Source organism: Mycteria americana, chromosome 5 (genome assembly GCF_035582795.1).
Source record: "Mycteria americana isolate JAX WOST 10 ecotype Jacksonville Zoo and Gardens chromosome 5, USCA_MyAme_1.0, whole genome shotgun sequence".
In the NCBI taxonomy this organism is placed as follows: Eukaryota; Metazoa; Chordata; class Aves; order Ciconiiformes; family Ciconiidae; genus Mycteria; species Mycteria americana.
The window spans coordinates 27833612-27859152 of NC_134369.1; the positions used below are offsets into that span (position 1 = coordinate 27833612).

Genomic DNA, 25541 nt, shown 5'->3' on the forward strand with positions numbered 1-25541 from the left:
CGTGAAAAAAGTGGCACTTTTTCAGTTATATTATGTTCCCCTTCTAATGTGTAATTTTTTTATACTGCCTTTGTTTGCATGACAACTGTTTTTCTATAGGTATTGGTCTGGGACATGCCTATGTCTCTGCAGTCTGACTGTGTTCTTGGGTTGCGATCTGGATCTTCGAAAGAATCCATCCCAGTATCTTCTAAAAAAAGTTCACTTTGCCTTTTTGTCTTGTACCATTCTGCTCTGTCACCATTATGACTATTGGTTTGTTCAGCCTTCCCACAGCTGTGAAGATGTTTTGTCAAGGCTTTGTTTGTGGTCAACAACTTATTTTTCAAATGCTGGTGTGGTTGCAGAAGATCATGCCTGCTTTTATTAGATTACCAGGATACTGTTGTGCATAGTTGGTCTCTTGCTAAATTACCAGAAGTCTTGGCTACGGTCATACAGGCCCTGTAAATTAACTGGACATGTGCAAGTTTAGGTTAAAACTTATTTATAGGGTCAGTATTGATCTCACCTGAGATTTTTAGTAAATGAGATGATTAAAACACTGGTGTGTCAAGAGTCGAGAAATGTGGAGGAGGTCTGCTGAACTTCCTTTTCCATCCTTGAGACCTTATGGGTAGGCGATGACTGACTGCTGCACAACTGTTGATAACATGGTGGTGTAATATTCATTCCCCTGCTAAGAAGCATTTGAAGTACCAGTTCCAAAGACAAAACATCAGATTTGCTTTTCAATGTATCATCAGGAATGCTGGACATGCTGGGAGATAGTATCAGCTCTTTTGGATGCTCTAGCTGCTGACTGCAAAAGCTGGCTGATACCCTTCTTTTGCTCCCTGTGGCTCCCGAGTACCTCATGGTCTTCAAGCTGAAAGCTCCATTAAGGAGTTTCAGGTTTTCTCTTCATGGACAGCAAGAGCCCAGTCACTGCTAGATGTCCTGGATTAGGACATAGCCTGCTTGCTTCTTTCTCTATTACACTACATCTCAGTCTTTTTAGCAGATAAAACAAGGACGTGTGCTACTCTCTCTTCTAGCCCATCCATTTGAGAACATCTTAATCCTTCTCAAGATCAAGGAAATTCCCTTTTCCATTGTTCATACAGAGCAGAGCACATCTGTTCTCCTGTGCACCTTGTGCTCTGACTACTAGGATGAGCTTACACAGAAGTGATAAAACGACGATGCAAATAGCATTTAACATGGAACCGTTTTATCAGGTGTATCTACTACTCTTTTCTCTGATGTAGTGGATCATCCCACCTATCGCAGGTTCTGGACAGAGCACAGGGTACACAGAAGTTACAGGATACCTGAACACTGGCGTGAAATGGGGAGGGAGGGTTCGGTCAGCGGGTGGCATCTGCCGGGGCAAGGCAGTCTCGCATGTTTGCAGTGAGCAACCACACAAAGACTCTGTCCTCTGGCCATACCGGTAGGCAATCTTCTGCTTTTCATGTGTTTTTATATACCGTACTACCCACCCTCCGTTTACAAAGGGTGCTGCATCTTTTTATAGGTGTATTGCTTAACTACCTTAAATGTAATGGCTCTTTGCTAATTTTCTAAAGGCCCGAAGAAGTGTCTTATATGAACAGTGGTGTGAGGAGTTTTTCTTTTTTTTTCTATTTATAGTATTAGATCTTCAGATTTTTTTTTTTTCTTACCTCGTCCTCTCAGTATCCCTGTAGTGATTTCAAAAGGCTTTGAAGATAGATCGGTAACAATCCTAATGAGTGTTTAGTATAAAAGGGCCGGTACCAATTGAGCAGATTTGTGAGGATGGTGTTTGGGTCCTTTAAGCAACTCGCATTTCATGAGGCATCTGAGTGGCAGTGAAGACAGCTGCAGATCCCACAAAACAGTTAAAAATGGCATGTGTCTAGAAGTGTGCGACTTGGGCTTTGCCCGCCCAGTCCACTTGCACATATTAGATGTGCCTCTAACGCTGCCTTTAATTCAGTGTCCTGTAAGAACTCGAATGTGTATGCTAAATATTAGGACAGCTGTGTTCAAAAATAGACTGTTTCTGCCCTCCCCAATGTTGAACTTGATTTTCTTCTGACGCGATCACAAGACTGCTGCTGCAGCAGGGGCTTAATGCTATTTACGTCGTCATTTGACATAGCAACATCTCTCAGGGGATTTTTAGACAATGCAGCTGTTCAGGAGAGATGAAGAGGTTGAGAGTGGGGAGAGGGAAAAGGAGGAGAAATAATTTCATCTGCCATTAGGGCTATTGCGGGGGGGAGGGGAGGCGGCCAGCAAACCAGCGAGTTCAGTAGATTCATGATTCTGCATGAATGGACGGCAGGATCATGGGAGTCGCGGCTTTCCCTTGAATGGGAAGGAGCATCATGGGAATCTGGCTGCTTCTAATCTTTTTGTGAATGATTCTTTTCCTTTAACATGGCACTGCTTTTATGAATGGCTCTGGGGGCAAAGTGCTGCAAAGCCCTTCTTGAGCTCTATACAGGTTCCTTAAAGAACGCTAGGGTGGGGGTCAGGTGCAGCAAAACAGAGACGCTGTGATGTTAAGCTACTGTTCTGCTCTTTTGAAGTCTGAGAGGACGTTGTACTGATTTTAATTCATTGTAATTAACTTAGCTTGATGGAAGCAGAATTGCTTTTTATACAAAGTATTTTTAATACTTGCTTGCTTTTTCTATTTCAGAATGTAGTTGGCTACATGTACTTTTCCTGTTCTGTTAAGGATGGAGATGACAGCATATCAGAATGGTTTTGGAATGATTAAACTTTCAGTTCAGCTCTTCTTGTTCACCCACATGTTCCCTTTTTGATTTATGTTCAAAATACTAAATATTCAAAAAGTTTCATGGCACCAGAAGTGAGAATGGAAATGGAGGGCAATAAAGAATTGTTTTGCTTGCTCTGAAGCAACTCATTTACCATTTAGCTTAAGTTGGAAAAAAGCGTTCTTCTCAAGTTGTACTTGAACACTGTTGTATGCGTGCATTTTCCAATTTCTGCATTTTTTTTTGATTCTGTGCAAACCTGTATAACTTGTTTTCTTGCCCTCTTCATCGTCCCTTACAAAGAAAATGCTGAATCATTTGAAAATTTATGTTCTCACCAGAAGTAGCTTAATGGTGCAAACTTCTTGTGCAGGTTATGTTAAAATTCAAGGATTCCTATTGCAGAGGTGAAAATGTTAATGTGTAATATTAGCTACTTAACATAATGTTTTGTGAAACCATAACTGATATAGTCTTAATATCTGAATGGTAATTCAACTATTTCAAACTTAAACTTCTAAAATTTTTTTTTTTCCTAGAGGAGAAGTACAAAGTGGAAACAAAAGTCATTGTAGCAGACTTTGGAGAGAGAGAAGATATTTACAGTAGAATCAAAGTGGGATTGGAAGGCCTGGAGATCGGTGTTTTAGGTTTGTATCTGATCTTTCTACATCTTCTATAGTAGTGTTTCATCTTCACATGCCTACTAACTTTTTCCCATATTGAAGTTTATTGAAAACCAGTTCACAAAAGCTAACGTTTGCCTGACTAGAACTATGTTGCTGCATGCTCGATATGGTTTTTTAGCTTCCTGTTGATACACTACATGAGATGGTGCTTGCATGTGTGCTTAGGTTCCAGGGATTGTGATGCTTATTGAATGTTTTCGATGTATTATATTGTGATTGCTAAAGGCTCTTTAGCTTATGGCTGCGTTCACAGTGACTTGACCTAATGCTGTCTTAGAACCTAAGCAAGCTCCAGATACTTAGATTCAGCTTAGCAGTAGAGCCCTGTGAGAGAACCATTAACTTTTAATTACGGAGCTGTTGAAATTAATCATTACAATATAGCATCAAGTAACCGGCTCCCGCTTCAAAAGTTTTAAGCGTGTTCTGGTCATGTTGGTAAGCTGTGGTTCTTTTGCTGGTAGCAGCACAATGTGCTCAAGTATGGTTTGTGATACTGCAGGAGTGTAGGTGGTGTGGTAGTCCTTGAAAAAACAAGGTGATCTATCCAGTTACTTTGAATGTAGAATTAAGGTGATTTCAAGAAGGTGTTTATCACAAGTTAAGAAGAGCTTAAACATAACAGCAGCTTACCTGAATCTTTTCTGAACAGTGGTGTAAAGGCAGTTTCTTATCAGTTTTCTGGTTCTTTCCTTAGAAGCACATATACCTGTGCATATCCTATATTTCTGCAGTTACTCAATATGGGGATGAGAACCTGTCGTGGTTAAACATAAGGCATGAAATTTTATAAAGTTGCATGGCTCAGTCATCTACTGGTATATGTAATCTGATAAATTCATTTTACTAACCTGAAGTCCAGTAATTGGAGCTAGAACTGTTTTTTTTAAAAAGCATATTTCAAAATAAATTTGTTACACACATGATGATATACAATATGAACTTTGTTGCTAATAGATGAATCTTGTACGATGTCTGCAAATAATGCTAAAGAAAATAGTGTATATAAAAACTCAATTAAAAAATAACATTAAAGGATAAAGCCCCGAATGTTCCCTAATATTTCTGAAAGATTTGAGTACATGCAACTCATGACATCCCATATTTAATTGCTATAAAAATTCAAATCCATTGGCCTAACTGCATTTGCCAACAATATGTTTTGTGTAAAGAGTAGTTGTGACAAAGCTGTGGATTCTTTGTTCCTTGTTTCCGAAGGGAATAAGTTCCAAAGAAACTTTGAAGATTAGAACAGACATTAATTTTAATCTGTCCTGTCAAAATCAACTCAGGGAATGTAAGGCTTGCAAGCTGCTTGTCACGTAGCAATTGCTGCAGAATGGTGTATCACTTAAATGTCTCAAAACACCAGCAAACCTTTTACTGTGTGAGCTACATGTCCACACTGGAAGGGTTTTTACTATTTCTTAGGCTGTGATAAGGTTATAGTGATGCACGAAATAATGAAAATCTTACTCTTTATAGTCTTGCTCAAAAGCGGGCACTAAAGCAGTGAATGTGTCTCAAATTTTGTGTAAGTTTATTACAGGAAAACAAGCATGTTCCTCAAACAGAGCCTGGTTCTTGCTTTTATTTGCATGAGCACCGTGACTAAAAACATGGTAAAAATAGCAACTAAATGCTCTAGAGTTGTGTATTCTCTAGCTGAGTTCCTCCGCCTTTTTTTCTTGCAGCCATTGCCAGTGCAGGTTTACAGAAATTTCCCTTCTAACTAATTGCTAGCAGTTTTAGAAGATCTCATGCTTGGGCTCATCAGATTACCTGATATGTAGGTTTTTTCTTTTCCCCAGATATAGCTGTATTAATAGAAACCGCTTCCCAGTGTAATTTTTCAACACAGATGATGGCTAATCCAGAAAGACCGTATCTTAATTTTATGGCAATTAACTTCATGCTTTAGTGCCTTATATTTTAAATTCTGTAGCATTTTTTGCAATCTGGAATATAGCTTTTGCTGATCTGCGTTTTTCATGTTTGTGTGAGGGAAAACATGGGTTTAAACAAGAACAGCCATAAGGGATGAATTCTCAGGTTCCAGCGTATTTTCTTCTTTCAGGTCTCATCTGGAGCGGTAGGTATGAGAAGCGTTGGTAGCACAGCATAGTTGCCAGTGATCAATGCTGATTACTTTTTAGCCTTTTACTTAGAGACATGGAAGCCTCCATGTATACTGCTCAAGATCGAGCTTCTGATTATATAGTTGCACAGAGTCTAACTAAAGTACTTACAGATTGAAATCCTTGTAAACTTCTTATTTGGAAGCTTCTTCTCACCCACGTATGAAGGCTAAAAGAGTTTGCATAATGTTTTGCTGTGTGTTCAAAACAGCGTCTGTCAGTGACTTTGAACATGTGCTAGCTACAGCAATATGTTAAACAAGCAGAGTTGGGAAATCTTTCGTTTGCTCTTCTTAAATTGCTGTGATTCTTGAAAGGAGTTTGAGCTGGACAGTATCTTACCCTGTTGTTATCCAGATTTCTCTAGGTAAAATATGCCTGTACAAACTGAAAACTAAATTTTTTTTAATGTTCTGTTCCAAATTGCAGTAAAGGATGATCTGGTAGAAAACGATTGCTGAAAGTGGAAGGGTACATATCTGGGACTCAGTCTGCAGTAAAGGGTGTGAATTTTGTGCGACTGTAGCATGAATCATATAAATATTCTAAATCTGGAGAGAATAACCAAGGTTAGTCCCAAAACCCTGCCACAGTTCATAGCCAAAATCCTTTCCAGAGAGGTGGACTGAAAAATAGTTTATTCTAGGATGAAAAGAAGGAAAAAATCTGGCTCCCTCTTGCAATAGCAAGATTGGACCTTCTTCCTTTTTAAAACTTTTTTTTCTCTTGCTAAATATAGCAAATGTCTGCTGGGAATTTGCCAACTCCCTCTTCTCCTCAATTCCTGTATTTTTAAAGGTTATCTAAAAGTAAAAAATGTGATACACACAACATGACTAAGGAACTAAGGGTTTCCGTAAATACACGAAGATCTGGAATGCAAGAGCTGTCATTCAAGGGAATCCCTGAATGAAGTTTGTGCACTTTGCCAGAATCTCTCCTGCATGTTTCCTGCATCCCTATTGATACTTAAACATATTTCAGGTTGGATATTGAAGTGGTAGCTTTTGGCACAGGTGTAGGGGCTATTTTATTTCATTTTATTTTTTTTTTAAAAAGGCATCAGTACCTTTTGAATGTGTTTCTTACCCCTGTGTAGACTCCTGCCCTGGAGCTGCACAGTTGAGCCATTGAGCATACATAGCACTTTGGCATTCTCTGGGGTGTAAGACACTATATAAATGTAAAATGTTGCCACAGCAACCAAATGTCACACGATTCACTTGTGTAAGATGAACAACAGATACTTAGGAAACGGAGATCCCATTTTCTTGCTTTTTTTTTTGTCTCCATATCAATATGCTTTATTAAGTTTGAGGCAACCGAGCCTGCAGAGCAGCATTGTTTTCTAACGGTATTAGAAGTGTTCCTCTACTTGTGTTGGGATTTGAGAATGAATATTGGTTTCATGTCTGAGAATAAAACCTTGCCAGTCTGAAGTGTTGAAAAAAATTAGGTTTAAGTAATTAATACATTCTCTTGGTTAATTTTAAGTGCTGCCAACGGGGAAAGATTTTGCAGACATGGGGGTGACTGGGAGAACAGTTTGCTGCGATGAATCTCCATGTAACGAGTCCCTGACTACGCAGCGAAAGCAAACCAGAAACCCTTTCTAAAGGCAGATAATCTCCGTCGAAAACGCAGGCTGCTCGGTGCAGGGAGCTCGCCCTGACAGCGATGCCTCCCGCCCCGAGCCAGCGGAGCGCTGCAGACGGTGGCCACTGCCTGGGCTCCTGCTGCCACCTCCCGCTCCCTGCGCCCCGCTTCCCGTGCCCCGCTCCCCTCCCCACGCCGGGGTGCCCCGGAGCGCGGCAACCCACGAGCCTGTTGCTTTCCTCCGCGGGAATCCAGGGCTGAGGAAGGTCATGGTGCGTGTCCCGACACAATCACTGACCTGCAGCCCTTGGGACACCCGGGGAAGGGAGTGACTGGCCGGAGAAGTACTGGGGAGACTTATCAGGAGACTTTTTTTGTAACTTATTTCACTTTTTATTTCACTATTTATTTATTTATTTAAAAAAAAAAAAAAAATGTTGTTAAACAGTTTCACTTAATGTCCTGCCAGGCACTGAGAGCTTTTCTTTGGCTTGAAACTCCATTTCTGCGACTGCATCTCCGTGTTGCAGCGATATCACTCGTATACTTGCACAGTGCATGCTGACATTTCTAAAAGAGGAAACGTTCTTGCCCTGCACTGTGAAAAGAGGTGGAAGATGGGTACAATGTGCTAAATATGCCAGCTTTTAAACAATTAGAGAATTAAAATTTACATATTTAAAATGGCTTGCGTATTCACTCTCACATTCCACTTGTGTGTGTACAAGTATATTTACAGTTAAGGAAACTTGGCTAAAGGGGTTAGAACGTTTTAAATGTAACGCTTTAAAAGTATGGCTTGAAAATTGTCATTAATCAGAGCATGAAAAATCGGACGGCATCCAAGCAATCTAATTAAAACTTCATGTTTTCATTTCAGTCAACAATGTGGGAATTTCATATGTTTATCCTGAATATTTTCTTGATGTTCCAGACCTGGATAAAGTAAGTGCTTTTGTGGTACCTTCTAGTGTACTCATTTTTAGCGTTAAATGCTTAATGGATATGGCAAAAGTATTTAGGTTTGGTTAAGGTACTCGCATAACAAGGTTTTCTGATGAGAATTAAGGGTTCAAAAAGCTAAGAGATTTACGTAAGCAACACAACACAATTCAGATGATGGCAGCCTCAGTTTTTTTGCGTTGTTTTTTACTTACGCTCTTCCCTGCTTCTTCATTTTGTATTTCTATTTCACAGATGCTCTGGGGTCAGTATCTGAATTCCACTCCTGTCTATGGTCTCATCTGGTGGCTGTTATTGAGCTGCTTTAGCTTGTGGGGAGGTTCTTAAGTGACTGAAGGGAAGGGAAGCAAGCAACTTCATTAATGGAAGCTGCATATTCCATAACGCTATTATGAAACTTAAATGTGACAGTTTTAGACATTTTGTAATGTAGGGACAATCTTGGTTGCATTGAGTAGTTTGAAAACTCTATGAACACCTCCACTGGTGTATGATTTTGTTTCCAAAACCCCTGTAGCTGTGTTCACTGTGGGTTTCTGCTTTCTGCTTAAGTATTGTTAAATGCTTCTGGTTTTTGGTTCACCTTCAATTAAGCTTCATAATATTTAGCAAAAACCCCATTTTTTTTTAACCTGATGAATAAACTTTAAGTCACTAAAACACTGTTGTGAAATGGTGAAGAGCAAAGTACAGACATTAATTTATGAACATGTCTAAAATATCAGAATTTATTTAAGTTCATAAATATTGCAAATAGTTCTAGGAAGTACCATGTCAATGTGATATATCTGTGTTGTTCTTTCTTGGTATGAGTCCCTAATAAGAGATAAAACTTGACCAAGAGCAATTCATAGACTTTGCTTTGAAAGTCTCTCACTGCTCCTGATACTTAAGCAGGAAGGCAAGGGATGTGTAAGTGTAAGGTGGATGTGTAAGTGTAAGGTTTAATTTATCCTGGCACGTATAACCCAGAGGGTGTGTAAATATTGATCAAATAACTTGAAACAACAAAACCCCAAACTTTGTTTTCTTGCAGACAATTGACAAAATGATCAATGTTAACATCATGGCTGTTTGTAAGGTAAGTGCCCCGTTACCAACACTTTGTTCTTCATGTCTTAATTCAAAACCAGTAAACAATTAAAATTCAGTTGTCTGAAGCAACTACTTTCACCTTTTGGACCACAGGTTCATTTTTCATCTTGGAGTAACCCAGAGGTTATGATTGTTGTATCATACTGTTCTGATTGTTGTGTGAAATATAATTTGTTGCAAAGATACCTATTAGCTATTTAGAAGAGCAAGGTATGTACACAAAACAACACTTAATGCTTCTTGGTGCTTGTCATTCTAGTCTTTGTAAATCGTTCATTCTTCTCTCCCTGTATTTGTGTTTCTTGGGGTAGGCAACCCTTATCTCTGCATCCCTAAGGCCTTTTGTACACTGTAGCGAGAAGGCACTTAAATTTTCTGTGACGTATATGAGCACAAAGGAAAACCAAGTTCACAGAAGTGTGCGTTAACTTTTGAAGTAAAGTTACCTTCCCTTTTTGATATTTAAACTGAAGTTTTTATTGGGAAGAAATCAACCTGACTTCAGGCTAAAACGTGTGGCTGTTCCCTTGTTTGTTAACATGAGGCCCATTCAAAAATCAGACTTTCATCCTAGTATTTCAAAGCTTAAAAGGGGCAGAGGGAATAGCACCTGTTTACATGACACAGGGAGTCAATTAGCGTATTACCAGCAAGTGCTGAAGAAACTCCTTGTGATTATTCACTGCTAAACCTTAACTTTCTCTTCTTATACATAATAAAACTTGCATCTCCATTAGCTGAGGGTTAATCTTTTGCCACAAAGCCAAAATATTAGGTGTTTCAAAGCTTGCTTGAAAGATTTGACTTGCAGCTGTTCTGATTAGGTTAAGTATTAAATTAATCTAGTATGGTGCTCTCAGGGAGTCTAAACTGTAGGTGATTTGTTTCCATGTGAGGAGGCACAGGGCATCTTAAAACAATGTAAGATTTTCCCACCTTATTAAAACATAGACAAACAGTGAAAATGCAACCCTTGCATGACTGAATGGGATTGTTAATGTCAGCTTGCTGCTGCTAACTCTCACTTTTATGTGTGTTTTATTTGACATCTTAGAACTACTTGTTGCAAAGTTAGAAATGCTACAACAGTGAGTCTTCAGAAACTTTTCACCTTGAAAATGACTGCTAACCTGACAAGCAGTGATTTTAGTTGACCGAGGATCGTGGCCCATGGTGTCTTATTGCACTCCTGCAAGATTTTCATCAGAGTAGTCAGTTATTAATGGGCACCTTTGAAAGTTTCTCTTATGGAAGTCATTTAGCAGACTTTTTTTTAATGTTAGCACAGCTACAGCAGGTGTAAATATGAAGAAATGTTGTAATGCATAGACCTCTTAGCTAGACATCAGTGTAATCAGAACAATCCCTCTGCTAGGGTGTGACATCCGTGCTGTGCCAGCAGAGGGAGCGCACTATTCAGCGATTAAAGAATTTGGGGTGTCAGTTTTCCTGGAAGCATTTTGTTAGAATAGAAAAGTTATAGATGAACTACTTTAATATGTATTTCTGAAGATGGTAGGCTAGAATAATAGTTGAAGTCTACTTTAACTTAGTATACACCTAAAATTCCAGAGGTGCAACCAGATTATATTGGTTTCCAGAGTAAACTAGTGCTGTTTTGTGGCTTGAGTCTTCATGTTTATGATCAGTGGTGGTCAACAATTTAACGAAATAGTCATACAGTTTCTTGTAAAACTTGCATTGTGTCAGCCTCCTCACATTCTAACGTGGTTGTCTTCACATGTATAAAAACTTACTTAATATCTACTTGCTGTGTGTTAATAGTGTTTTTCCTTCTGTTTGAAAACTTTTTTCTTGACCGTGAACAGCTCCTGCTACTGGGTATAATCAGAGTTTGAACATAAGCTTCCAGGCTTGAAAATGTTTCCTCCTGCATGAGCCTGTTGTGTAATTAAACAGTAGGCATGCCAGATGCTTACTGTTTTGAGGAGAGGAGCACATTAGAGATATGTACCATCTGTAAGTCATTTTTTCAGGAGAATGCATAGAACTAGAGAATCATGGTAGGAAAAAATAATTTTAGGAAAAGTTTGTATATCCTTTCACTTAGATCTTTGGGATGTAGTAATGTGAATATTTAGTTCAGTGTTTTAGGTTGATACCATCTCTTATCCAGGGGTATAAGTGTGTTTAAAAAAAAAATAATAATCAGGCAAGACAGGAGAATTTTATTAAAAACATGAAGTTTGGGATGGAAGAGAGCACTGAGTTGTTAAGCAAGGAGATGAAGGTCTGCTGAAAAGATGAAGGTACAGGAGAGACAAAGCAGGTTTTGCTGGTACCCATTAAGGCTCTGCTCACAGTATCTCCAGATTCTTGTCAGAGGTGTCGCATAATCTGTCTACTGTTATATTCTGGAGCACTGCCATCCACTTCCTTGCCTTTGGGACACAACTTCCTTAGTGCTTAAAAAGGTAATCATCTCTCTTGTCTTCTCAGTAATCTGCACCATGTGCCATCAGCAACACCTCTGTTGGACACCATAACTCTTCTGGCACACATGTCAGATCACTTCAGTTCTGCCTGAAACACGCCTTAGGCTTGAAGTGGGAAAGTCAAGATATTCAGCACAGTTTGATTCTGCAGAAATGTTAAGGTCTGTTTTGTTGCCACAAGTGTTAGGCATTTTTGAAGGGTAATTCCCATCCCTTAGCTTTTGACCCATCTTTTACTTTGTTGGGCAGCTCATTGGATTTCCTAGGGGATATGCAGCATGTAGGAAGGGGTACGCTGAGAGATAAGACCCCCATCTTCACCTCACAGGATAAATTATCAGCCTAGTTGGTCCTGCTGTTTAATACTTTTCCCAGCTGGTCTAATACTATGAAATTTTGACTCTGACTTGATTCCCGTCAGAGCTCTTAAGCATGTTTCTTTCCCAAATCCTATTCCATGCTGTCTGCCCCCATCGTGTCCTTCAGGCAGCGTTGGGTTAGGTCACCCATGAACCCCACAGTGGTGCAATTTTGGGGCTCAATCAGTCTGGCATGAAGTGTTGTGATTACTGTGATCTGCCTTCAAAGCACCCTGTACACCACTGAAGACAAGCTACATACAACTATGTAAAACATGTTGGAAATCTCACATCTTGTAAAATACTGGTTAAAAAACCCAACCAAACACCACCCTGCCCCCCCAACCACAGTAGGCTCTTTTCAGGCTCTCCGGAAAATGTCACATTTTTATGCTGATGTGCAGTGCAGGAGTCACCCCATTCTTCATATAATATACAAAACAAGAAGTGCCTTGGGTCTTGATGATACCATAAATAGAATGAAGGATTTTTGTTTGTGGTATTTTCTCAGGAAAGCTTGAGACTTAATGCAGCCTTATACAAGGATTGAGTTGACAGATATATGAGGAAGAAGACAGGGTAGTATGCGAAGTTTCATGGTTCCTGTCATAATCTCATCTCAAGCTTCTGGGGGGATTTAAAAAGCAGAACTTTAATGATTGTTGGTGGCAGTTCAGGTAACATGGGTTTGTATTACAATTTTTTGATGTCTCATTGCATTTTGAAACACAAACTGAACATATTTCTGACATTGAATAAAATACCAGGTCAAAAGCCCTGGGGTTTTTCACTAACCAGCAAGTGTTGAAGAGCCAAAATTATAGTTCTGTATAGTTTTCATCTATAGTTCCTTTGTATCAACTGCATCATCTTGTATCAATTCACCTTTGCATGCTACAGCCTTTGATTTCACCTGTTGTGGTTTAACCCTAGTTGGCAACTGAGCACCACACAGCTGCTTGCTCGCCCTCGTCCCCTGCTCACCCACCCCATGCTGTGGGATGGGGAAGAGAATCAGGGGGAAAAAAAAAAAGTAAAACCCGTGGGGTGAGATAAAGACAGTTTAATAGGACGGCAGAAGAAGATAAAATAATAATGATAAAAGTATATACAAAACAAGTGATGCACAATGCAACTGCCCACCACCCGCTGACCAATGCCCAGCCCGTCCCCGAGCAGCAATCTCTGCTCCCTGGCCAACTGCTCCCAGTTTATATACTGAGCATGATGTCCTATAGTATGGAATAGCCCTTTGGCCAGTTTGGGTCAGCTGTCCTGGCTGTGCCCCCTCCCAGCTTCTTGTCCACCTGGCAGAGCATGGGAAGCTGAAAAGCCCTTGACTAGTATAAGCACTACTCAGCAACCACTAAAACGTCAGTGTGTTATCAACATTATTCTCATACTAAATCCAAAACATAGAGTTAATTTTCTTCCTAGTAGCTGGTATAGTGCTATCTCAGCTGAAACCAGGACAACATGGCAAAATAGTTAAACTTGATTTGGCTGTTGGATTAGTGTACTGAAAGCTAAGGATGCCAGACTTGCTGTCCAGTGGAAAAAGTGGGTAGGTAATGAGCATAGAGAATAGTTTCCTATACTTCAAGGAGCCCTTCTTTCTCCTTTGGAAGCCGCAAGAGATACTTAGTATGTGAGGAAAAGCAAGTATGTTATTTCTGTTTGCAGCATCGCAGTATGCTAATTGCACTGGGAGTGAGGCATAAACTTGTGTTCTCTTGAAAAATGAGTAGGACTAAATAGTTGAGGGAGTGCTGGCTTAGCGGTTGATTAAGCAAGGAGCTGAAATGGTTTGCAAGCTATTATGTTGTGGGGGAATGTAAATTTTAGGCTTGCAGGCCAGGCTTCGGTTGGAAACTGGCATTAACAGAGGAAGGGGAAGAGTAAATTACGTATGTGTACATGCCTTGGTGTCTGTGCTAATCTTCGCCTTGATCACCTTACTTATGTTTTATACTGTGTCAAATACAAAGGCATAATAGGCCTACAAGATCGAGGATTTTTATCATTGCCATATTTAAGAAGCTTATAATTTGCTTAAGACTTCAAAATACATAAATACTCTGTATTGAACTGAGACATCTAGTGTCAGCTGCCCTCTTAATGGAAGAGGAGTGAGAGGTGAATTATACCAGGTTGTGAATCCCAGGGAGGACAAGAGAACAACTCTACCTACAAAGTCTGAAACCGTGAGTTTAGTAAACAAAACCCACAACCATTATAAAATTGAAAAGGGGAGAAGAAGCTAGTGTATTTGAGAAAGAGGGGAAATATTCTTTGGCAGACCTGTGCGTGGAAAGAAGAAAAACCTGGGGAGCAATAATCCTGAAAGACAGTAGGAAATAACACCTCTCTCTCCCATGAGTGTTCAGATGGGCTAGTGCAGCCGAATACTGCATCTGTAAAGGTACTTTACCAGAAATCAGATGATAGTTGCTTGTGCCCTGCTAGAACCTTATGTGAATTTTTGTATTTGGTGTGTATTGGAGAGGATCACTGAAAGTGGAACATAATTCTGAGGGAAGTGGCAACACTGAGTTGTGAGAAGAGATCACTGTGTATGTGTCTATTGCAGTCTAGTCAAGAGATTTCTTTAAATTTATATTCAAAGTCATAATCAAAGGGGGGGATGATGATTTAGCCAAGTACATAATACAGGTTTATAACAGAGAGGGACAGTTGCCAACATCTGGAAGAGGAGCAAGTATTCTGTGAAGGTGGTCATGAATATCGTTCAGATGGTCCAGAGGGAGAAATTAGATGTTGTGGTTTCTCACCTTGCTGACTTTGAACCTGAGAGCGTGATATACAGGAATCTGGAACAAGGGAAATGTAGCTGTGATAAATACTTCTCAGCAACAGTCAGGGAAGCACTTGGGATTTTTCTTCAAAGTACAAGTAACTTGGGAAAATTTAGGAAATCCTGGAGTTCTGTGGCTTTTTGTAGATTTGGGGTTGAGACAAATACGTATTCCGCATCTTGAAAAGAGAAAGTTCAGCCTTATTAGTTGAGTAGTCTTTTCCCTATGTAAAGCAGGGGGGAAAGATGCTTATTTTGAGAGCTTTCCCTTGTAAACTAGACTCCAAAAGTTTGTGGCTCTAAAGAGGGAAAACTTTCTCTCCTGAAAATTTTACTCAAAGGAAAGTCACTGACAATGAACAGGGCTTGCAGCATGTTAAGTTTGTAGTTCCTTTTGTATGTCCCATGCCCCTGTCTGGTTACTGACCTTGCCACATGGGTTATTGCATGATTTTCTGTTGAATTGACATCAGGTTTACTTACCAGTTTTTGCAAATGTAAATCATTCTTGTTCAGCTTGGAGTATGAGCTGCATTAAGAAGTTATTGTTTCAAAAGAGATACATTATAAAAACATAATAGTAGATACTGAGAATAGGTTTCACAATCAATTTGACTACCAGTGCACGAGTACAATTCCTTAGTTCTTTCAGTGCAAGGTCTGCAGATGAGAGTTGCATAGGCACGGTGTCAGTTAACTATTTCTTAAACAGCTAGTGCATTTGTTGAACTTGTGTGAATCCTTTACCCAGGCATTGTGAATTATCTTATGGTAGCAATGATGGCTTTTACATGTGTGGGTGCACCACAGGGAATTGCCCAACTTTAAAAAGTTATTTTGCTTTGAGTTGTTATCATTTCACCTGAGATTCGTGAATGAGATCTGAAGGAAGCTTCTGAGCTGCATAACAAAGTAGAAATGTTGTCCAAGTCCTCGAGCTTCATCCTTTGTTGTACTTGCATAGGCTTAATTACAGATCATTGTACCTTTTTGGAAGTGGAAAGAGTGACTTGCAGTCATAACATCTTACTATAGAATGATTTTTCTCTGAATATACAACTGTCGTACTAGGTTTCTGGCTTTGGATAACAATTATGTGGCCCATAATTGTGGAGGATGACTGAATATTTACCTCAGTTTTTCTTACTGTATTTTAGCAGTCTGAGTGAATATCACTTGAAAGGTATTCAAAACTTTACAAATTATTATTCTTTCCCTAAGCTCTATTCCTGAGCTATTGGTTGGATCAGAGTGAGAAGAGACTACAACTTGGTGATCACTAAGAATGGGAGATTTTTTTTTCTGAAGAAGAAACACTGGAAATACATGCTTATAACGTTGTGCTGGTTTTTGCTGGGATAGAGTTAATTTTCTTCATAGTAGCTAGTATGGGGCTATGTTTTGGATTTGTGCTGGAAACAGCGTTGATAACACAGGGATGTTTTAGTTGCTGCTGAGCAGTGCTTACACAGAGTCAAGGCCTTTTCTGCTTCTCACCCCACCCCACCAGCGAGGAGGCTGGGGGTGCACAAGAAGCTGGGAGGGGACACAGCTGGGACAGCTGACCCCAACTGACCAAAGGGATATTCCATACCATATGGCATCATGCTCAGTATATAAAGCTGGGAGAAGAAGGAGGAAGGGGGAGGGGACATTTGGAGTGATGGCGTTTGTCTTCCCGAGTAACCGTTATGCGTGGTGGAGCCCTGCTTTCCTGGAGATGGCTGAACACCTGCCTGACCATGGGAAGCAGTGAATGAATTCCTTGTTTTGCTTTGCCTGTGTGCGTGGCTTTTGCTTTACCTGTTAAACTGTCTTTATCTGAACCCACGAGTTTTCTCACTTTTACCCTTCTGATTCTCTCCCCCATCCCACTGAGGGGGGCAGTGAGCGAGCGGCTGTGTGGGGCTTAGCTGCCGGGGTTAAACCATGACAAACTTCTAACTATTTGTTAATCCTCTAAGAGGAGCTTTTAAATGTAGCACCTGTTTTAGAACATAAATCTAGCCATATGGCTGTGCATTTTTGTATCTGCAAGTAGGAATCCCTGCTTCTTTAGACTAAAAGCGGTGTTCCTTTTTCCAAAATTAGAAGGTAGAAGACAGGTCTAGTGAGGAATAGTGGACAATACAACCAGTGCTTGCCAGGCATGTAATAAATGCAGTTGCAGATAAATGGACATCAAGAAATGATAGCTGCCTGTAAAAGATAATGAAATGGTCTGCAATGAATCTGTACCTTAAGTTAGCCATTTGCTTTGAGCATCCTGGAATTTAGGAGCTGGAGGGTTAGGTGTGAAAGAAGTTGACTTAAAAATAATGCAGCCCTCCAAACCAAAGGAACTGTACCTCATACTGTATGATAGCATTATGTGTATATGTGAAATAATTGAAAAACAAATAAGCAAAAACCCCTCAATAACTACTGCTTCATGGTTGTGTGCTAAACATAACTCTTTGCCAGACTATATAAAATATAAAAGATTAACAGCTTTTGATGTCGAGGAGACTGGCCTGAGCAAATTTCTCAGACGCACATACATGCATGCACATTCTCACTCTGCTCTAATGCAGACTTTCAGAAAGAAAAAACAGTTTTCTTTGGGTGAGCTGGCAGTTTTCATATAGCCTAGTGTCTGGCTACTCTGTCTGAAATTACCTGAGCCTTCAGAGTCTTGGGAACATTCACGTTTTCAACTGCTGCACTGGCATTTCTGTGGACAGTAGTATTCATTCAGAAAAATGGTTATGTGAAGGAAGCCTAAGTGAGCTTAGTAACTACTAACTGAAGGCACTCCTCTTAGGGTAGTTCCCAGCCTCTCCTTTAGATTGCCTGCCGCTTTCTTCTTCCTTTATTAGATTGAGTTCAGAGAAAGAAACACTGTCATAGAGTTCTCCAGCATCCTACATGCTAATTTTTACAGGCTCAGACTTGCAATGCTTTGGCATTTATGAAATACACCCCATTACACAACTGGCTATCTCTAAATAAGACCTAGCTAAAATTTGGATTCTTTGTCTGGGAAGCATTTATTCAATTCTAGATGCTTATTGTTAAGCTGTCTGTTTCATAATGGCATGTCTGAGATTACAGCTATTGAAGACAAAAGCGTTAGCCAGTCTGGCTATTTTGGATAAAGATCATGCAAGCACGTATGGACACTGTTATTAGTGGCAAAACTATGTTTCCGCCATAGATTGTTTAATTTGAATTAATGCTGGGAATATTTTACGTGTGTGTATAATGCATAAATTTGCCAGACCTGAATACGGCTGCAGAATGCCCTGCCAACGTTTTTCTGATAGTGCTCTTGCACTGCTGGAACAGTGTGAGTGTGGACTTGGCTGGGTGAGGTGAGACTGACTCAGAGAGCTGCCTTCTGTTATTTAATTCTTTTAAGAAAACAGTATTTTTTTTTTCTGTACGTAAAGATACTGAATATACTTATATCTCTCTTCACATACCACAAGATGTAAAAATACAGATAGGAAAAACAGTTTGGCCCTATTTCAGAGTTTTGAAATTCCCTCAAAATATTAACTTTAATGGAAACAAATGGAAGTGATGTTTAGTATGAAATCCAGTTTTGCCATCAGTGTTTTTCTGTGGGGAATAAAAAATGATTCCCTGACCAGCTGAACTTCAGAAATAGACTATTTAACACAGCTGGTGGTGAGAGACTTCTTGATTTCTACCTGAATTGTGTACCTATTGTTATATGTCAGCTCTCAATGGCTTTGTAGTTTTTTTTAATCTATGTAAGTCAAACAGTTATTGTAGCATGTTCTTCTGTGCTTTTGTTTGGATATCAATAGTAACCCTCAGGTTTGTGATACACTAAGTTAGAACTGCTTGGTGGGTTGGAGTTTTGATTCAGACCATGAATGCGTTTTTGTGGATTTATGACAGTTTCAAACATGGGATCCCCTCTGCATTATGATGGGAGATCCTGTACTGGGTTTTTTGGTAGGTTTTTTTGAAGTTGCATCAGATCTATTTAGCTTGGTGATGTTTACCAACTCTGAACACTTAGCTTGACTTCTGGGGAAGTACTGAGAGGTAAATATGTCAACAGCCAACTTCATGAAAGAAGGTCTGTTCAGCTCCTGCCTGTACAGTCCCTTATCAAAGCGTCATGCGGCATGGCTGATGGCAGAATCTATTCTAAGTGAGAAATGCCAAAAAAATACAAACCACAGCCCTTCTCTACCATTTTCTTTGTGTGTCAACTGCAATCAACTGAATTTTGTTTTCTTTTGTGATTTTTCTCCTTTATTCCTGAAACGGCGTGTTTTTTATAATTTTAAAATAAAAACAAACAAAAGCCCCCAAACCCAGATTCAGTCATATGTAAGGGCTAATGAAGTGGTGCTAGTAATATCAATAGCTTGCTACAATAAGATCTGTTTCTTTGTAATAAAAGTGCTTACAGGTGTGTTGTGCTCCTGTATATGCTGATTTCTTTTTTGTGTGTGTTTTTCTTCCCATACTACTCAAATGTTTCATATTTTAAGCTATCAGGGTAACTTGGTATCAGTGGGACTACCATTACCTTTTGGTGCCATTAGTATTTTATTACGCCCTCCTCACTGTGTTCTCAAGAACTTTTTTGGAACACCTTTTAAAGATGTGAAAAGTGGTAACAACTTATATTTCTTGTCTGATCTGTTGTTGGTGTCAGTGATGCGACATTTATTAACAGGGTTGGTTGAGGGCAGGGTGGTATTTTGGCACAAGCTGAACTTTGACGTTATTTCTTAAAGACAGAAATTTTGGATTTAGATTGTATTTTAGGATGGCAGTAATTAGTAGTAGGAAAATTAACTATTTCACACTAATTAAAAATTTGTCAATGTTTGGATCAATGCTTGATTTGTTTCCCTTGCAAGAGCTGCTCTGTCTGCAACTGGAAGCTTGTTTTAGGATTATTGCTCTGGAGAATCCTTCAACCAGATTGTGAATAGATTGCTCAGAATTATAATGAAGGCAGGAGCTTCCAGAGCAGGGGGGAGGTTTGCCAGGCTACTTTCCTTGTGGGGGGTGTAGGTTCTTCAGTGTGAAAACATCTGTGTAATCAGCAAAAAATGTTTTGGGGTCTTAAATGTTTTCTGTAGGTAGAGAGAGAGATATATATAGATATATATATATAATGTAGGAAATGTAATGTAGGAAACTTATCTTCACTAGTTCTGTCCAGTGCTCTTGCTGCTCCACAATTTATTTTTAACTTAAAATCAGCAGTTCAGTAAGCCTAGCTAAGATGCATTGGATATTGTCTTGAATCTTGGCATAGGTGGTAAATTTAGTTAGTCTTGAGGAAGACAGATGCTTTTTGTGGGGAGAGAAAGATCGTACATGTACTGTAGTACTCTGGTGTTTTAACGTTCTTTAGAGGCCATGGATGCTGCAGAGCGGTGAAGACATTTTTTTATTTACTTTTATTGTACTTATGCTACTAGCTGGATGGGTTCACCAGATTCAGTGCACACACTACTTGACAGAGCCAAGATATCCAGGTAGAATAAAAACAAACTGCCTACGCAAAGTATGGTCTCTGCTTCCCTGAGCCTTGGTTGGGGTGGAGGGGGTGGCAGCTGCTTCTGGGAGGAAGGGAGGCTTCCCTCGGTCTCTGGCTGTCTGGTGTCTGCATTCTCAGCCATCACGAATGTTTTCTTTTTGCAGATGACACGATTGGTGCTGCCCGGCATGCTGGAAAGGTGAGTCACACTAACACTATCCAGACAAAGTCATCATTATTTATAGGGGAGAATCCTTTCTTGAAAAATTCATTACTGTGACTAATCAGCCTAGTCTCCATGTTTTAAAGGCAGAGTAATGCTGGGTGAGTCACGCTGATGGTGCATGAATCATCAGACGGTGGAAGCCTTTTCCACTCGATTCCCTTTTTATTTTTCCTCTCCCTTCTCCACTGTTGTGGTGATTCCTTTTAGAACAGAATTAAAGAGCCCGTCTGACTCATCAGCACTAACTCAACAACCTGCTATTCTGAGGGGGTGGTTACAGTTCCTGGGAATAACCTTCTTAAGGCTATTTCTCTAAGTCATTGGAAGTAAAATGGATGCAAAGAATATGTTCTCATTATACAGTAGGAGGTATATTGAGGAAAGTCTGCGATCATTTGGAAACGTGGAATTGGAGACCAGCTCTTTAAAATAAGAGTTAACGCACACCACTGTTGCCGCAGAAGACGTGTACTGACTTCCTAGCTAGCTCCCAGGTGAAACTAAAAGGTGCATAGTTTCTGTGTAGTCCCTCCAGGCTGTTTTCTAGCTGATGTTGACTGTCCCAAGCTGTTTGCCATCTCTGTTGAGGTACTAACCCTGGCTTGCTGGGGGTTGCCCTAGGTCAGGTCTGAGCTATGCTCGAAGTACTGAGGAAGGCTGTGTAGAACCATGCATGACAGTCACCATGGTATTGCCTCCAAACAAATACCGTAGAAGGAGCATATACATGGGGCAAACCTCTAAATCTGACAAAAGATTAAGAAAAAAAATGGTATTTCTTGTATCTTCCCACTATCTGGGAGTCTTCATTGCAGATCAGGATTCAATTATTCAAGCATTACACAGATGCAGAGCAAATGTTTCACATCTAAACCAAAATTTCTTCGTGGGTACAAACTGTCAGAGCTAGTGGCCAGTATGGGAGTCAGTATCCAGGGTGATGGCAAGCCTTAGATTTTTAGTTAAACAGTCAGGAGATAAGAAAGAGTTTATTTCACGTAAAGAAACTTGAATTAGAAAAGAAGACCCAAGACAGAGCTCTGGGGTGGGGGTGTAATATTTCCCAATAAAGCTGGAGTAGAGGATGAGGATTATAGTACAGTGGTGGTAGCTATTCAGGGTTTGTAAGTCAAAAGTTACTCCTTGCCCATATACTATTATTGATAGATAAAGGGACCTGCCTTTTGTGAAACCACTGCCCTCTGAAGATGCCAACATGACCAAAGCCATTCTGCTCTCCAAGGATTTAATGTTGTTTTGTTATCAATTTTTGGAACTTTGAAGCTCTAACAATTTCTTGCCTCAGTTTCTTCTTTGTCTAAATAAATGTCGTAGTTATCCATTTGGCAGAGTTGGTCTCTTCAGCTTCTTAGGACAGAATGATGTATACTCTACTTATAGAATATCCTGTGTATGTTTTTCTGTTACGTATTAACCTGGGTAAGAAGATTTGAATGAAAGGCACCAAACCAGGATCCTGCTGACTTCTGGTTCTGACTACCCTTGAGCACACCATGTCATGTTTCTTCTCACTTTTCCTAACTACCTCGGGAATCTCAAGGATAAATGTTCATGAACAACCTTGGAAAGAAAAGGTTAATAGTGGTTAAAAAATACAAAAGTACACACCTTGAACTTTCTCCTGTGTGTGAGCAGCCAATTTGAATGACTGCTCCATGTGAATGAAGGCCTTGGTTTCTGTCCCAGGGAAAAATATTTGAAAAAGCTTCCATTTTCTGTTTGGTTTTGTGAAGTCAATTGGGTTTGCAGTGCACAAAAGCAATGTCTGCAGCTGCTGACTCCTGCATAGTCATAGCTCACAGGCCATTAACACTGCTAAGAGTCTGTAAACACAGGAGGACACGCCTGTCCAGCAAATCCAAGAGCATGAACGAATGGTAGCTGTACTTTGCTGCTCTTTGGGCCAACCATAAATTTCTCGCATGGGACCGTGGGTTAGGAAAAAGGAGTCCAGGCTCTAAGAATAAAACTAGACTAGGAATCCCATCGTTATTCCTCACTTGTTCAAGGAGGATAGCTTGTTGAGTAGATAGATGTGATGTAGTACGCTATAGCATCTTGCAGCTATAGTGTGTACTTTTACGTATTTGAGTGTTGGTTTTATGGCAATGTATGACAAGATAAATACAGAAATAGAGCAGGCTTTACATGCTTTGCACCCAGGTCTGTAAGGAGAAAACACAACTGCATCTTGGTGTGTCTGTTACTTTTTATTTATAATAAACAGCATTAGATGAATGCCACTTCTGGTAATGGCATTTGGATTCTCTGCTGTGGCTCCTCTCCTGTGCTCTGAACACTTAAAGTGACAATTTATAATCTGCAGCTTCCTATTACACTTAAATGAGCGTAACTCTCTGTAAATTTTTTTTTAACCCTCTGTAAATTTTCAGGCTACTGTCTAAGGTGGGAGACTCATAGAACTGAAAATCGAGGCTTGATGTCTTTAGGAACAAAAACAACAACAACAAAAATCAGTTGACTGTTTCTAGACAAATATCAAACTATGGTATTTATTGCCAGGGAAGTAGCAAGTGCATAATTACATTACAGAGGAAGCTTGCTCTTTCCACTTGGTGTGCAGCTGGAGCAGGCGCTGGTTGCCACAGCAACAGGGAGATGGCTAAATATAGCCTCCCCGGCACTGGACCACTTAAGGTAGAATGATGGGGAGGTGTGAGGGTGTGGGCCTGGCTCTCTTCATCTTGACCAACTTTTTTTTATTTAAGTGCACAGTTGAGTTGGATGGAGCCAAAAATTCTTTTTGCTGCACCAATGCTCACGTAGTTCTTCAGATCCCTCCCTAAAAACATTTCTTCTGCAATTCCTCTAAGAAGCAATATTGTAATTGGAAGTGTTCCCCCTACGCACATGCTTTTCTCAGTTTCCTTTTATCTGGAGTTTTTGAGTTATGAGCTTTTAAGGCTAGGACTGTTTTCTTTATAAAGAAAAAATACAAACCACAAAACCCACAGTGGCATTGACTGCTTCAAAGAGACCGATACATGGAGCTTCTGCAAAGGGCTGCTATTAATTTGTTGTGTTTCCAAGAGGGTTTCTTCACTGGGTCAGACCATTAATTCACTGCACCTAGATGATGGTCACTACTGCTGGAAAGTTGCAGTCTAGCCAGGTGCTGCGAGACCTGTGCTTTACACGCTGAATGCCAACCTCTCCTCTAAAGCTTGTTTGTTTTATAAGCACGAGGCTTGTGTTTATCCCTATAAATGCTTACCCCTTTTTGAATCCTGTTAAGCTTTTGTCCTCAACTAAGTTCTGTTGCAAGTACTCCCATAGTCTGAATATGGGAAGAGCACTTCCTTTTATCAGACCTAAATTTTAGTCTTTCATTTAAATAAATGTCATCTTTCTTTTGTATTCTGAGAGGATAAATCAAGATCTTGATCTTTGTCATTCATTAGTCTGTATACTCTTATCATGACTGCTCTTAATAGTCTCTTAAGTAGCTAAATTGAACCTATCTTTTCACCTCATCAGTGTATCAGGGTTTTTTTTTTCTCCTTTTCCCCTTTCTTAAATCACCAGGTTCTTAATATTTCTGTCCTATATATGGAGGGATAAAAGTGTTCCATAGACTGTAATACAAGATTTCAGTGGTGGTGGATCTGTCCCTGCCATTCCCACCATTCTGTTCCTTGGCTGGTTTTGGTGACTGCTGCACGAAAGAGAACTCCTTGTGGACTTTGTTCAGGTTTTCCAGGGAGCGGATAGTTGATTTAGAGTCCTGCAAGGTTTGTGATTAATTCACGTTATTTTCTTTAGTATGCATTGTTGGTTTTGTTAATATTGATTTTTTTTTCATCTGCCATTTTGTAGTCTGTTCACATAGCAGTCTGAGCTCTTTAAAAAGTTCCTTATAGCATTCTCCAATCTGGTAATCTCTTAAAAACTGCATGAATACTCATTTCACTGCTAATCCCCATTTGAGCTCATGAATAAATATCACAAGCACCACCTGTCTTGATATGAAAAACTTCTGGCATCCACTGTTAACCTTTTGCTGTCGTGAAAATTCATGATTAATTTGTGGACTTATTTTCTCCATAATACATATTTTGATTCACGTTATTACTTTATTTCACCAGCCAAGCCTTGCAGATAACTCCTGAAAAATACAATGAACTTTGCCAAAGGTGTTTGAAATCCTGAATGACTGAAATGATTCTTTTCTGTCATGTTAGCCATCTCATTTCTAGAGGTGAATCAATCACAGATTTAATTCACACTTGTATCATGGCAGAAACCATGGTGGTTTGAATCTATTGTCACAATTTTCAGAGTTACATCGTTTTAATTTTTAAGGGTCACTTAAGCTCAGCTGTTTGTTTTCAAGATGGCTACTTAAATCATTGTGGCAGCAGCAGCATAGGGTATACGTGGATGAACAAATATGACGAGAAACTCCTACGTGAATATGCAGGAGTTGAGCTGTGTGATGCCGACCTGTGTGAATGTTCTCACTCTGCACTAAACATGGCATACTTAGTACATTCAGGTAAACTGGCTTGAATTTACTACAGGGTAAGAAGAAGCTGAGATGCATCTTTCACTGTGTTGGACTGCCTGGTAGCACCTTCTAACAGCATACTTGTCCTAATCTGCCTGAAGCTTTTAAAACTAATTCTTCTTTCTACCTAGCACTAAATATGTGTCTGGTTTTGTAGGTAAAACTAGTCACAGAAATAGACATGCTCAAAATCAGTCAGCAGGCTGGGAAATCCAGGAGTCTTACTTTCTGTCCTACCTGCACATGCTTTAGAAGTGCTTGGCAGAGCAGGTGGTAGCTAACTTCAGACTGGTACCCTTACTTAAATATTTTTGTGGAATACTTTCAGTGTTACCGTAATACAGCTGTAAAACAACTCTTATTTTCTGTAGTCATCCACTG

General features: G+C 39.8%; 1 protein-coding gene across 1 annotated transcript in view; it reads left to right on the forward strand.

The window, feature by feature from the left end:
- The window catches only part of HSD17B12 (hydroxysteroid 17-beta dehydrogenase 12), a 95675-nt gene that overhangs the window by 55633 nt on the left and 14501 nt on the right, over nt 1-25541 (forward strand). The window contains 4 exon segments of the mRNA XM_075502530.1: nt 3296-3406; nt 8060-8124; nt 9179-9223; nt 20550-20584. Of these exon segments, the coding sequence (XP_075358645.1) occupies nt 3296-3406; nt 8060-8124; nt 9179-9223; nt 20550-20584 (256 nt within the window).